The sequence below is a fragment of the Pan troglodytes genome, chromosome 2 (genome assembly GCF_028858775.2).
Source record: "Pan troglodytes isolate AG18354 chromosome 2, NHGRI_mPanTro3-v2.0_pri, whole genome shotgun sequence".
Classification (NCBI taxonomy): Eukaryota; Metazoa; Chordata; class Mammalia; order Primates; family Hominidae; genus Pan; species Pan troglodytes.
Window position 1 is genome coordinate 132,716,907 of NC_086015.1, and position 15,004 is coordinate 132,731,910.

At 47.8% G+C, this 15,004-nt stretch overlaps 1 protein-coding gene across 44 annotated transcripts in view; it reads left to right on the top strand.

Annotated features, from left to right (window-relative positions):
* Window positions 1-15,004, top strand: part of IFT122 (intraflagellar transport 122) — an 80,426-nt gene that overhangs the window by 33,101 nt on the left and 32,321 nt on the right. For all 44 annotated transcript variants that reach the window (XR_010155772.1, XR_010155770.1, XR_010155768.1 and 41 more), the window contains 7 exons: window positions 2,859-3,050; window positions 3,207-3,345; window positions 4,558-4,760; window positions 6,334-6,471; window positions 8,079-8,243; window positions 10,015-10,212; window positions 14,795-14,935. Coding sequence is in view for 23 of the 44 variants with exons in the window: in XM_024355640.3 (XP_024211408.2) it covers window positions 2,859-3,050; window positions 3,207-3,345; window positions 4,558-4,760; window positions 6,334-6,471; window positions 8,079-8,243; window positions 10,015-10,212; window positions 14,795-14,935 (1,176 nt within the window). In the remaining 21 variants the exon portion in view is untranslated. The remainder of the gene's footprint in view (window positions 1-2,858; window positions 3,051-3,206; window positions 3,346-4,557; window positions 4,761-6,333; window positions 6,472-8,078; window positions 8,244-10,014; window positions 10,213-14,794; window positions 14,936-15,004) is intronic.

Here is a 15,004-nt window from a genome sequence, read left to right on the forward strand (position 1 = left end):
CTCTGAAGATTATTGTATATGTTTGTGTGTATATATGTTTAAGCAGGCAGTTTACTTTGCTGGGCTCAAAATCAAAACTCCATGTTTTCAGTGGTGTCAGCAGCTGACATCTCTGTGCAGTTCTTTAGCTGTAGCTAGGCTGCTTGGCATCTTGTCACAGTTTATAGTTCAAGGGTTTCCAGATACTCAGTGGAGTTTATGTGCAGAATTTAAGCTCTTACTTTGCTTCTCTTTTCTGGGATTTCCCACTTCACTTTCTGGGTGCTGTGGTCCTCCCAAATTCTATATTCACCCAGCATGATGGTGAAGAGGGCTGCCCTCAGGCAAAAACCCTTAAAAAAAATGAGAAGTTCACCTAGTGTTTGTTCCCTTCTTCCAAATGTGCATGTGTCTTCAGTTTCTGCCTGCTTTTGGTCGCCCTGAAATGGTTGTTGTTTATAGTTGGTCCGGAGTTTATTGTTGTTACTTGTGGGAAGATTGGTCCGATAGGAACTAGTGAGCCATTTCCAGAAGCTGCTAGCCTTCCATGTCGTGATTCATAAGAATTTTTAGTTTTCTTGTTAGGTTTTCTAGCATCAGATAAGTGCTAGGGAAAGTTTTGGTTGCTAGGCATTTGAAATTCCTATACAGGAAAGGAAATTTGAATGTATTAAACTTATAATTGCAGTTTAAATTGGTGTAAGGGAATTAATTTAACTAAGTTTTAAATGGGACTGGATATTTAAGGGATTTTATAATCTGTTCAAAATTGAATGCCTTAAACAGTCAAAGTCAATTGGCTGTTCACTTTAACTAGGTTTATAAATAGGAAAATATTTGTAAATTGAACTTAAGAACTTAAGGAGAAACCAGTTCCCTAAAGTTATTTCTTTTATAAATTGAATATTAGTTTAATAATGTTAATCACAAATCGTCTTTTTATTCACAAAAGACACCCTTTTGTGTCTTTTTGGGGCAGCAAAAAACTCCAGTGGTAATAAGGAACTTGGGCTTTAGTGGGGCAGACCTGATTAACCCTGTGTCTACAGACAACGAGAGAAATGCAATGGGATAGGCGAGCACAAGTGCTGTGGGAGGATGAGGGGATGGGGATTGGAGATGTTCCTGGAGGAGATGACACCTGGCAGACAAAGTGAGGGAAAGAGCATTCCTGGCTGGGTCTAGGAATGGTGTGGAGTGTAGCACCTGTGAGGATGTGGAGGCCTGAAAAAGCATTGCCCGCTTAGGAAACTTACAAGTTCATTTTGGCGAGAGAATGACCTTGGGGGCTGAGCTCGGGAGTTTGACCTTCATCCTAGAAGCTGAGGAAGCACCATCAAGAAAGAGAAAAGACAACCCACAGAATGAGAGAAGTTTTACAACTCATATATCTGATAAGGGACTTGTATCTGGAATATATAAAGAGCTATAAAGACAGGGCTGGGCATGGTGGTTCACACGTGTAATCCCAGTGCTTTGGGAGGCAGAGACAGGGAGATCACTTGAGAACAGGAGTTCAGGACCAACCTGGGTAACAGTGGGACCCCACCTCTAAAAAAATATATTTTTAATTAGCTGAGTGTGGTGGTATATGCCTCTAGTCCCAGCTACTGGGGGTGGCGAGGGGCTGAGGCAGAGGAATTGAGCCCAGAAGTTCAAGGTTGCATTGAGTTATGATCATACGACTGCATTCCAGCCTAAGCCACAGAGTGTGACATTTCTCTGTGGCCAATAAGCACATGAAATGATGCTCCATATCATTAGCCATCAGGAAAATGCAAATTGAAACCAAATGAGATAATTCACACTCGCTAAAATGGAGAAATTGGAATCCTCATACACTGCTAATGCAAATATAAAGTGGTACATTCACTTTGAAAAGTGTAGCAGTTTCTAAAAAGGTTCAACGTAGAGTTTAAAAATAAAAAAATTTAGGCCAGGAGCTATGACTCACTCCTGTAATCCCAGCACTTTGGGAGGCCAAGGTGGGTGGATCATCTGAGCTCAGGAGTTTGAGACTAGCCGGGACAACAAGGAGAAACACCGTCTCTGCAAAAAATACAAAAATTAGCCAGGCGTGTTCTCACACATCTGTAGTCCCAGCTACTTGGGAGGCTGAGGTAGGAGGATCACGTGAAGCTGGGAAGTGGAGGTTGCAGTAAGCCAAGATAGCGCCACTGCACTCCAGCCTGGGCAACAGAGTCAGACCCTTTTTCAAAAAAAAATTTTTTTGCCAGGCATGGTGGCACTCACCTATGGTCCCAGCTACTTAGGAGGCTGAGGCAGGAAGATCGCTTGAGTCCAGGAGTTCAAGGCTGCAGTGAGCCGTAATTGCACCACTGCACTCCAGCCTGGGTGACAGAGTGAGACCCCATCTTGAAATAAACAAGAATTAAAAAATGAAGAGAAGTAGTATGGGTGTAGTTGCAGAATAAAGGACAGTCTTTAAACTGAATAAACTCAGCTTTATAAAATACTTTTTTAAAGAGGCGGAGAAAAGAAGCTGAGGGAACCCATTGAACTATAGGAAGAACTATATTTGCAGAGGGAGGGGGGCCTTTGGGAACAAAACCACCCACAGTCTCCATCTTGGCGGAGGAGCCCTGACACACTCCTGCACTCCTGGAGCACTTGGGTGGGACTAGGGGAGGTGCCACTGACTCCAGGAGCTGAGGTTTGGGCTGTGTAGAGGACGAGTAGGGAGATGCAGAGGCAGAGAGGCCTGTGTTCACCATGGGATGACACAGGAGAAAAGGCTGGCCAGCTCTCCCTGTCTTCCCAACTCCCTCTAAAGTTGGCGAGAAAAAGCCCTTAATTGTAATGCAATGGTTATGGATTCGGAAATGGTTTTTCCCTTGCTGTGTGTTCTTTTTCCTCAGATTGGAAAGGATCGGGCACTGAACTTTGACCCCTGCTGCATCAGCTACTTTACTAAAGGCGAGTACATTTTGCTGGGGGGTTCAGACAAGCAAGTATCTCTTTTCACCAAGGATGGAGTGCGGCTTGGGACTGTTGGGGAGCAGAACTCCTGGGTGTGGACGTGTCAAGCGAAACCGGATTCCAACTATGTGGTAAGAAGAGAAAGTTTGTTCTGTGGGGCCATGGCTTGAAGAGGCACTGAGCAGCCGCCGTGTCTCGAGTCACATCACTGGGGTTTGTGTCTGACAAATGGGGGAATGCAGACTTTCTCCAGAGAGCTGGGAATTGACAGTTCTCTCACCCCGCAGGTGGTCGGCTGCCAGGACGGCACCATTTCCTTCTACCAGCTTATTTTCAGCACAGTCCATGGGCTTTACAAGGACCGCTATGCCTACAGGGATAGCATGACTGACGTCATTGTGCAGCACCTGATCACTGAGCAGAAAGGTAAGAGGCAGGTCCAGACCTTGGGAAGAGGGACAGGTGGAAGCAGGTGGAAAGGGCTGGTGACAGGGCACTTGAAATGACAGGAAAAGGTTTCTCTTTGGCGTTTTGCAAACCTGTTAGCCACTGGGTCTGTGTCTTGTTTTTTTTTTTTTTTTTTTGGTGGGGGAAGTAGGGATGCCAGTCTCCTTGAGGATCTCATGAAAGCAATAAATCCTCTCTGAAAAATGTACCAACTCAGAATTTTGCACATAATTTCAAGGAGTACATGAATTTCCTTAGTGAGGGAGGATGATTTATGACAGGTTGGAGCCAGGTGGTTGACCTGCATGGGTCTTCGTGGACCTTTATCCTTTCTGGTCAGAGTCACTCTGGGGTGCTTCTCCCTCAGCCCTGTCTCCACTTGCCTCCTGGTGGGTCCTTCTGCCAGAGATGAGCAGTGGAATTGGATTGGCACAGGCTAGGTCAGAAGATCAGGGTTCCCGGCCTCGCGTAGTCATTCTAAGCCCTAAGACTGCAGTCTCTCCCTCTGTCCACTTAAGTTGCTGTGCTGGTTAAATAGACTCAATCCACTTACTTCAGGTGTATTCATATCTGGATGTGCTGGCCTTAGTGCACTGCTAGGTGCCTTTGCAAGGGATCCAGGTTGGGGGTTGTCTTGTAGATTCAGATGAGTGTCCTTTGGTCCCCCTGGGGGACCCTATCTTTTTGAAGATTCTGGCTGTGGTGGTTGGGGCAAAGCCCCTTGGGCAGCTTCACAGTGTCCCCCTTAGGGACATTTTCTCCACCTGGTCTGTAGTGGGAGTGTAGAGCCTGGTGTGTACCAGAAATTACGTGTCTTCCCCGTTTGTCAAGGAGGTGGGCAGGGAGCGGCCAGAGGTGAGGTCAGTTACTTAGGCAGGCTTCTGATCACCAGGGGCCACTAGTGCTGTGCAGAGGAGTTTATATTTGTATCCAGCAAGTGATGGTAACAGTGAGTAGTTTATTTCCATACTCAGTTGTCAGCCTTGGACCATGAAGATTGTGTCCTATAGGACTTTGGATCCCAGGGTTCAGCAGAGTTGATTGTATGTATTAGATACTCTAAAGATTTTTCAATGAGAGTATCTCACTTTAATTGCCAGTAGCGCTAAGTAAATGATGGCTTTTAATTTCTCTGCCTTGCACCTTACATAACAACCTCTTGCTAGAACTAGATATTTTTTTCTTTGACAGTTCGGATTAAATGCAAAGAGCTTGTCAAGAAGATTGCCATCTACAGAAATCGATTGGCTATCCAACTGCCAGAGAAAATCCTCATCTATGAGTTGTATTCAGAGGACTTATCAGACATGCATTACCGGGTAAAGGAGAAGATTATCAAGAAGTTTGAGTGCAACCTCCTGGTGGTGTGTGCCAATCACATCATCCTGTGCCAGGTGGGCAGCAGCATGTTGAAGGAGTTGGGCTGAATTCCATTTGTGCTCCCCCCCAGTGATAGGGTGCCCACCTCATGGTTTTAAAACTGGCCACTAGAAAACAAGTCTGTTCCATCAAACTAAGTGGTGCTTATTGGCTTTCATTTTCCTGGCATCTGGATGAACCAGACTCTATCAGCAAGTCATGAGCCATAAACTGGAGAATTTTTTTTTGTTTTATTTTATTTTATTATTTTTTAAAAAATATTTTTCTTGAGACAGACAGGGTCTTGCTCTCTTGCCCAGGCTGGAATGCAGTGGCACAATTATGGCTCACTGCAGTTTTGACCTCCCAAGCTCAAGCGGTCTTCCTCCTGAGTAGCTGGCACCACAGGCACATGCCACCACACCCAACTAATTTTTTATTTTTAGTAGAGACGCGAGGCTGTACTTTGGGAGGCTAAGGCGGGAGGAATGCTTGAACCCAGGAGTTTGAGACCTGTCCAGCTTCCTAAAGTATTGGGATTATAGGTGTGAGCCACTGTGTCTAGCCAAGAATACCTTGTTCTATTGCAGAACATCTTGTCATACTGGGATTAGATATACTTTAATGACTTAAAACATAAATTGGTGTACAGAATGAAGATAGTTTTTATTGATAAGCATATACACATAAAATTTGTATCAACTCAGTAATTGTCAAGGAAGTTTTAATTCCTGAAAGATTTTTTTTCATAGAAAAAAATTTCTCAAGATTCTTAGAGAGTGTCTAAGTCAATGCCAAGAGAAGTTTGGAAAGACTTTGAGAGAAGGCTAGCCCAGCATCTTGGAAGTAGAGGTGGATTTAGTTTTACATAGTTCTGTTGGAGGTGATAAAAGAGAAGAATTCTTTAGGAATCACTGTAGCGTAAAATACTATTAAAATCTCTCAAAAGCCTAGAACTGGGCTGGGTGCAGTGGCTCATGCCTGTAAATCCCAGCACTTTGGGAGGCCAAGGCAGGATGATTGCTTGAGGCTAGTAGTTCGAAAGCAGTCTAGAAAACAAACTGAGACCCCATCTCCACAAAAAAAAAAAAAAAAAAAAAAATTTATTTAATTAGCTGGGTGTGGTGGCGCTTGCCTGTAGTCCCAGCTACTTGGGAGGCTGAGGCAGGAGAATTGCTTTAGCCAGAAATTGGAGGCAGCAGTGAGCTATGATAGCGCCACTACACTCCAGCCTGGGTGACAGAGTGAGACTCTGTCTCAAAAACAAATAATAAATAAATAATCAAAGTTAGAACTTCAAGCGGTTTAGGGTTGCTACAAATTACAGGATAGATGTGGCAAGTATGTGTACTTTTGAGTGCTGCCTCTGGCCTAGGCTGCCTGGGTGGGGGTTTGCATTGAAGATCTGAGGCTGAATTGGGCTCCGTGGGGAAGCCTTGCATGGAGTCTTGGATTAACGATGCCAATCGTGGGGTCTACATTGGGTTAGATAGATGGATACTGAATGTGTAGGTATTTTCACCCCTTAGGGGCAGAAAGATCTCCTTGGGGAGGTCTGGGGGCACTTATTCTGTTGAATTTCCATGCAGAGCTGGGTTTGCTTCCTAGGAGAAACGGCTGCAGTGCCTGTCCTTCAGCGGAGTGAAGGAGCGGGAGTGGCAGATGGAGTCTCTCATTCGTTACATCAAGGTGATCGGTGGCCCTCCTGGAAGAGAAGGCCTCTTAGTGGGGCTGAAGAATGGACAGGTGAGTGCTCCCTCACGTCTCCTGTCAGGCTGATAATCTGCATGCACACGTGGGTGACCCGTCTAGCAATGACTCTGAGCTGGGTTCTCAGGGCAGGAAAAGGGCTTCTCTCCTCCATGGGTGAATTGTGGGGCAGCGTGAGTTCAGTTTTTTGAGGACAGCCTCAGGCCAAAGGTGCTGTGGCCCTCACACTCCTAGCAGGCCCACGTTTTGGCAGAGTTGAGCTATAACCTTTGGCTACATGTAGAGTGGATTAGTGGCTTAAGGTCTCCAGAAGATGGGAGATTTGTTAGAGATGCTGCTTCTGTGGATTTCTAGAGGGAGGCAGAGATCGTTACCTAGGTCAGCTCCTGATTAGGGCTGCGAGTGGATTAAGGCAGTGCATTCCAGCATGTGTCCTAAAGAATGCTGGGTCCTCAAGATACTGATAGATGTCATAAGCAAAATGGGCCCTTTGGCCAGTTAGATGTGGGATATCCAGGTTACACAAAATTCTGTGTGTGTGTATACATGTGTACACGTGTGTTCTTTGCTCAGCATAAGAAAAGTTCTAAGTAGGCTGCTACATGGAACTTTGAAAGTGACAATGTAGCTGCATTAGCCTGACAGCCAAGCTGTGCAGCAGATGGCTTATGGCTGAGGCTTGTCAGGTCTTTGCTGGGGATGGAAGTCACAGGGCATGAGAGCAGTGGGTGAAGTCAAGCAGCAATGCCAAGGGGAGGAAGGGCCGCTTATTTCTCAGGCAGCTCTCACTTCCAATGGGAGCATGGACTATGGGGTCAGGTGGGCCGGAGGTCGTGTTCTTACTTAGCTACTCACTGGCTTTGTCATCCTGGGCAGGTCACTTTACCTCTGTGAGGCTGGTTTTACATGAGGATAATACCACATATTTCATAGGGCTGTCAAAAACAGATATCATCAGGGTTGGGGGTTAAAGCCAATGTTAAAAACAAAACAAAACAAAAAAAACACCAGGGGTATTAAAACAGGCATGGTGGAGGGTACCTGTTGTCCCAGCTACTCAGGAGGCTGAGATAGGAGGATCACTTTGAGCCCAGGAGTTTGAGGCTGCAGTGTGATATGATTATACCTGTGAATAGCCACTGCGGTCAGCCTGGGCAACATAGCAAGACCTTAACTCTAAAAAAAATTTTTTTTAAACCAGGGATATCAGTAAATGATAGCTATCATCATCACTATCATCCTTATTATAATTTTCTACCACATGTCTTGTCAGTGTTCATAGTAGCTTTTTCCTGTGTTAGTTCGTGACTCAGATCTCTGCTAGGTGGCATCTCCTAACGCTGCAGTTTGGGTAATGTCATCAACAAATCCCCAGTCCGAACAGACACTGAAGTGAGCTCGGCCTGTCTCAGGGCTGTCATTACTTCTGCAGCCTCTGATGAACCTCGCTTCTGGCCTCCTAAGGATAAGCCATTGCCCCCCACCCCCCTCTTTCTTTTGATGAGTCCTTTTCCCTGCACAGAGCTTCTGGTGAAGGTGGTGGGAGTTGTTCTTGCAGAGCACATGGGATTCCAACGGCCTGGCAGTGGGCCAGGATCTTGTTGCCATGGTGACTGACACTGTTTTCACTGAAATTTTGCCAGATCCTGAAGATCTTCGTGGACAATCTCTTTGCTATCGTCCTGCTGAAGCAGGCCACAGCTGTGCGCTGCTTGGACATGAGTGCCTCCCGTAAGAAGCTGGCCGTGGTAGATGAAAATGACACTTGCCTGGTGTATGACATCGACACCAAGGAGCTGCTTTTTCAGGTGAAGTCCCTGAGGGGGCCCAGGGACATCATCCTTTGATTAGAGACCCTCCTCTAGCTTCCCAGTCCCTGCAGGAGGCTCTCCTGCTCTGGCCCAGGCAGGTCTCTGGGAGGGGCAGGGGCCAAGCACATGCGCAGAGTCCCAGAGGCCCTGGGCCACAACCTGCTCCTCCCACACAGGCACAAGCCGCAGGGCCTGGACCGGCCTCTTTAACTTTGGTTTCCTTGCCAATGGAAACCAAAGGCTCTGAGCCAGCAGAGCCTTTCTTAAGCGTTTACCATGAACAAGAAATGGGGCAATGACTCTGAGAGGGGTGTGACGTTGGCACTCAGGGAATGGGGCGATGGATGCACTTCCTTTGCAGAAGTCTGTGTCTCACCTGCTGCAGGCCTGCCTGTGTCTATGCGCACCTACAGCGTGGGAAGGAAACAGTATGTTTTGTCATCTGAAAGGGGGAAGGGGATGGGCAAGCCTGGCTTTCTACTTAATTCACAAGAATGCTAGAAGAGCCAGCAGAATGCGAAGTGCTTGGATCTTTGGGGTTGTAGGCGTTGTTTAGTGGAGTCATCCAGCCCTGTGGCCTGAGGAAGTGTGTCACCAGAGAAGACAGCCCAGCAGCTCTGTGCCCCGGGCCTGGTTGGCTTTCTGCTGGGCTCGCGCCATTCTTTCTCTCTTTAGGTCTTTGTAGGTGGTCAGGACTGGTTTTCCAGAATGAAGTTCCCCCCAAAGCTGGAGCCCCTCCTGACTGGTTTCCTCAGCCACTGCAGGGTTTCCTGATGTTATGGGCAGATTCAGTCCCCTTACCAGGCTCCTCCTTGTTCTCAGCAGCAGAATCGATGGGGGAGGGGTCTGGAGTGGGGAGCAGCCTCAGTCAATTAGAAGGAGTTACCTGGCCACCTCTAGCCCAGAGGTAACTCCATGTCAGTCTCAACTCACTCATGTCCCTGAGAGAGTAGAATGGTTTCGGGGAAAGAGAGGGCATAGCCTTCAAGCTGACCTGGGCTTGGGTCCTGCCTGCATCCCTTACTGTGTGATCTTAAGTTAGTGAGCCTCTCTGAGCCTTAATTACTTTTCTCTAAAATGAAATTAGTAATTGCCCCTTACAGAATTGCTACAGGAATACACTAGATACTACAGTGCCTAGCTCAGTGTTGGGCACAAAATGGGGCCTGAAATGTTACTTCCCTTCTCCCCAGCCTCACCTCCCACCTATAGGGGGCATAGCTGGCCCCAAATGTGAATCTTGTGTCTGAGCCTAGAATCATACAAGTGTGGAAGGGCGTCTGTGCTGCCCCGTCCCCACTGCTGGCTCTATGGCAGGCTAGGGGAGGTGATTCTCAGCCCTGCCAGGAGACATCAGCATTCCCAGCTGTAACATTGCCTGCTGGCTTTTCCTCTTCTCCACTGCCCCTCCCTCTGCACATAAAACAGCTATATTGATTTTTTCTCATTATAAAAAACAATCCATGCTGATTATAAAAGATTTAGTCATTATAAAAGATCCTAGGCAGAAAGGTATGAGCATATTTCAGGAGAATAATTTTTTTTCAAAAGTAATACTTGCTTACTCAAAAATTACAACAACATGCAGGTGCATGGAGGGGCTTGCCTCTGTTCATTTCTTTGTGGTCCCCTTTCCTCCTTTTCCCTCCATCCCACCGTAAGCAATTTAGTAGGATTCAGTCTTTAAGAGGGTATTGGGCTGAAATGTGTGAGCGCTGACCAAGCCCAGGGTGGTTCTCACAGGATCCCCACTGTCCCTGTCCCCCAGGAACCAAACGCCAACAGTGTGGCCTGGAACACCCAGTGTGAGGACATGCTCTGCTTCTCGGGAGGAGGCTACCTCAACATCAAAGCCAGCACCTTCCCTGTGCACCGGCAGAAGCTGCAGGGCTTTGTGGTCGGCTACAATGGCTCCAAGATCTTCTGCCTCCATGTCTTCTCCATTTCTGCTGTGGAGGTGCCGCAGGTAACTGGGGGTGCCTGTCCACTCTTAGCACTGGCAAGGCTGACAAGACCAGGGAAGCTGGGCCCTTTGCTGGTGCTTTGGGGAGAGAGTAGCAAGGAGAGAAGAATGGCAGCTGTGATGTCGTGGGAGGCAGTCTGGGCCTGGAACCTGCCGCCCTGTCTCCACTCCTTGCAACCTCTGTGACTGGGGGCAAACAGCTCAACCTCCCTGAGTATCAGTTTCTTCCTTGTCCCCTTTCTGTAGGGATGGGAGGGGTATGCAGTGTTGTCAGCAGCGTGTGTTTTGCGGAGAGCCCAGCGTGGGGCCGAATGGAGTGAGCAGCAAAGCCGGGAGTCCGGCAGGGTGTGTGTGTGAGTACGTGTGTGATGGTGGTGATGTGTGTGTGAGAGAGAGGGGAGAGAGAGAATGAGTGGGTGGGGGGTGTGGGCTGAGGTCTGTGAGCCAATAAGGGAGCATGGGACTCTGCACAAGCCCTCTGAACCAGGAGGTGGCCAGAACAGAAATGGGGCACTGAAGGGTGGAGCCACAGAATGGGGGAGGGCAGAACCAAAGACAGGCGGCTGAGATTGACCTCCCGAATGCAGGATGGTCTCCCCTCCACCTTCTGCACCCCAGGCAGATGGTGCTCACTGTAGAATTGCCATAAAACAGAGACGTGCATAGCGAGAAACTGTAGCCTTCAGCATCCCATCCTCAGGACAGAATCACTCTTAAACATGTTGAAATACATCTGCTTAGCGCTTTTCTACGAGTATATATAATATATGCATAATATACAATTAGGAGCATGTGGTTTTATAAGAACATTTTTAAACAAAAGTGGAATCACACTGCAAATACTTTTCATGACTTTTATGTGTATACGTATTGCTACCTATAGATGGAACCTCAGATTTACTGTATTCCCTGAGCCTGGCCTGTAAACAAGACTTCTCATCCCTTCCTTTATGGCTATCTTCTCATTTCACCTCACATTCGGTTATGGCAGCCCCATCACTGTCTATGAAGTGCTGGCTGTACACTAGTCATCTGGCCTTTTCACTCAACAATCTCCTAAAGCATCGTTCTGTGTCAGTAAATGGTAAATGTTCTTATCCTGCATGGCAAAATTTAGGGTAATTGTAGACTCACATAAATTGTAGGAAATAATACAGAGATCCCTTAAACCCTTTGCCTAGTTTCCCCCAACGGTAACAGTGTGCATAGCTCTAGAGTGATCTTCCCACCCATGTTGGCATGTGTAATCTCCCACCACAGTCATGGCACTGAACACTGCCACCACCACAAGGTCCCTGGTGTTGTGCTTTTTACAGCCAGCACCCCTCCCTCCTGCCTGGTCCCCACCTGCCTTGTATTTACAGCTGCATTTTATTGTGTCTTGTGGATGTTCCACAGCTTTCTTTACCAGTCCTACTGGACATGTTTGCTGCTTATAGCTTTTTTGTATTATTGTAAATAGCAGGCATCTTTCTAGCTAGGTCCTTGCACCTGTCCCAACTTGGCGCCTTGGCATAAATTCCTAGAAATGAAATTGCTGGGTCAAAGCACGTGTACCTTTGAAAGACTTTTAGGGAAATTTCCAGGTTTCCCTTCCGCTAGGCTCTGTCAGTCTGTTTTCCCCATACAACTCAGCTTCAGGCTAGAGCCCACTTCTTCTAAGCTGATGATACCCTCGAAACTCATGACTGCAAGACTTACTGGGGAAATGCCCATCATCCATGCCTGACACAGATCAGCTATTCAAGAAATGTTAGTGGAATTCAGATCTGAGGAAAAAGACCAGAAAGCAAGAGGAAGAAGGGAATGAGGTGGGTGGAAGTGGCAGCAGGACGAGGGGCACGAACAGCTTCTCCTGGACTGTGTCCTCGTCATCCTTGTCTGCCCCATTACAAACCCACGCACCACATCCACCAGGAACTCATCTCCCTCAATTGCCCCAAACTAGCTCTGCTTATTTTATTAAAAGGTTTTCTCCCAAGATTGCCATCCTGACCTCAAAAATAAATGCAGTTTGCTGCTCTCTGACTGTGGCCGGCCAAGAGGAGCCAGAGGGGCAGCCTGGGGCTTCCTCTGCCAGGACTTTAAGATTCAGCAGCAAAGTCTTGCTGACTGCACCAAGGCCATCCTGCTGACGCAGCGGGTCAGGACTGCCAAGGGTTAGGAAACACATTCTCAAGACAAAGGCTGTTCATCTGTCGCCTCTGCCTCCGGCCATCCTGTGGTTTTGGCCCAGAGAGGAGGGAGAAAGCATCAGACCCAGTCTTGGAATTTTTGGTTGCCTTTCGAAATTTACGTTGTCTTGTGCAAGAACTGGTTTGTCAGGGCTGCCAAGTAGGACAACGAGCCCTAGGAGGGCTTCTCAAGGCGGTGGTGACTTCATGTTTGAAATCCAACAGCAAGATAAAGTATAGCTCAGAGAGTATTTGTTCAGTGGGTCTATTTTTAAAACTCCACTCAAATTGTGCCTCCCAAGTAAGTCCAAGTGTTAGCCATCCATCATATGCTCAGCTGTGATATGCCTGCCTGAGTGCCTGTCCCACTCACGGGACAGTCAGCATGGCAAGCAGTTGGTGTGGTTCGGGGAAGGAGCACCAGCTTTCAGTCCTGACTCCGCCATCTCAAGCAGCTGTAACTAGAGCAACTCATTTCACTCTTTGGGGCCTCATTTCTTTTCTGTGAAATGGGGTTAATTATACCCATCTTTCAGGTTTCGTCAAGCCAAATTTCTATTATTATTTCTCCTTATTACTGACTCATAAAATAGCAAAAACCACAAAACACAACTAAATTGCAACAGGCTGTACTTACTGACGGACTTTAGAAAGGAAAGCTCATTGTGTGCTTTAAGAAAAGCTTTCAGGAGTTTGAGAAAGCTTCCAGGAGATGGTGAAACTTGATCTGAGCCCTGAGAGGTCTGGAAAGGAAAAGTGGAGCAGGGAAGCTTTTCAAACAAAGGGAAAGGTGGGGGTGGGAACAAGACTGGAGAGCCTGGGAGATGGTGAGGAGCTGGTGCTGAGAAAATACAGTGAAGGTAATGATCATGCCTGCGTTTTGCCCAGTGCTTCATTATTTTTGGAGCACATCTCTCCTTTGCCCATGGTAGCCTGAGCTGGGCAGGACATCTAAACAGAAGTTAATGAATTTACCCAAAAAGTCACCAGCCTAGGATGTGGCTGAGCCTGGCCTGGGTTCTAGGTCACCTGCTCCCTAGCCTATGCCTGCTGCCCCCCTAAAGGGAGCATTTAATGTGCCAATGAGGAGAGATGGCATGGTGGAAAAGATAAGCACTTGGAAGCAGCCATGTTTTGCTCTGAGAGTAGACAGACTCAAAAAAAAAAAAAAAAAAAAATTCCTTCAATTCTAAAGCTAAAAAATGGGACCGGAAATTTCAAAGACAGACAAAAGCCCCAAATGGAGAAAACAATACTTCAAGCTCCACATTTGGGAACCATTAGCACAGAGGTCCTGGCTGATTTCTCTTCCCTGCCCAGGAAGCCAGGAGAGATGCAGGCCACTGAAGCCCACTGGCTGGCCTAAAACAAGGGCAAGGCCTTTCCTTGTTAAAGATGTCATGGCCCAACTCAAGACTCATTCTCAGGCCTGCACGCACATATGCACATATACACACGTGCATACATGTGGCAGGAAGGGGCACAGAACCTGGAGTCCAGTCACCTCTAGCTATTGCCAGCTATTTGCTGGGACAGGTCATTTGTCCTCTCTGAGTCTCGGTCTCCTGGGCTGTAGCCAGGGAGAAATAATACCTACTGCACAGGACTATGGGGACAGCCAAAAGCCTTTTATAAACCTAAGAAAGAGAAGTTGTTAGGAACTATTCATGGGCACTCACAGCAAGGCAACCCCATCTTGTAGGAGGGCATCTGTCCCCAGGGCAGGGATCAGGAGACCTGTTTCCAGAGGCTTCCAGGGTAACTTGGAGCAAATCACTTACCTTTCTTGGACTCAGTCCCTGGAAGAAGAGGCCATTCCAGACCGCTTCCTCCCACGAACTCATTCATTCTGTCAGCAAACGTAGACTGGGGTTCTGCTGAGGGAGGCCGATACAACCCACCACTGCCCACGGGCTGTGCACGGCTTTGCTGTGGGAACAGGCCTGTAACTGCGGCACAACCTGCGATCTGGACAAAGGGCAGAGGAAGCTGAGACTCTTTCCCCTGGGGTGGGGGCTTGAGGGGCTTGGGAGGACTCTCCAGAAGAGGTGACATTTCAACAGGGCCTTGAAAGCCAAATAGGTATTTTCCAGAGGCAGAGTGGGGATGGGCAAAGGCATTCCAGGTGAGGGTGACATCCTATGGCGAGGCAGGCCTGCAGGTGGGAAGGAGGGGAGGATGGGCAGAGAGTTTGTGCTGTGGAGCACAGTGGCCCAGTCATGAGAGAGGTGCAGGATGGAGCACACAGGGTGGGCTGGGCAGGCTGGGCAGGGTGCTGATTGGCGGCTGCAGGGCTGCTCCCCAGGCATGGGTAATCATCCCACGCATCTGGAGGCAGGCTCTGTATGCATCTGGTTCTTTCCATGGCCCTGAAAACAGTCTTCTTTTTTTCCCTTGATGAAATCCTGCAGTCCGCTCCCATGTACCAGTACCTGGATAGGAAACTGTTCAAGGAAGCCTACCAGATTGCTTGCTTGGGTGTCACAGACACTGATTGGCGTGAACTGGCCATGGAAGCGCTAGAAGGTTTAGATTTTGAAACAGCAAAGAAGGTAAGCATCTAGCCAGCAGGAGCTGGAGTTTGGTCCTTGTGGGGTCCCTTAAGAAGGCAGATGGGGACG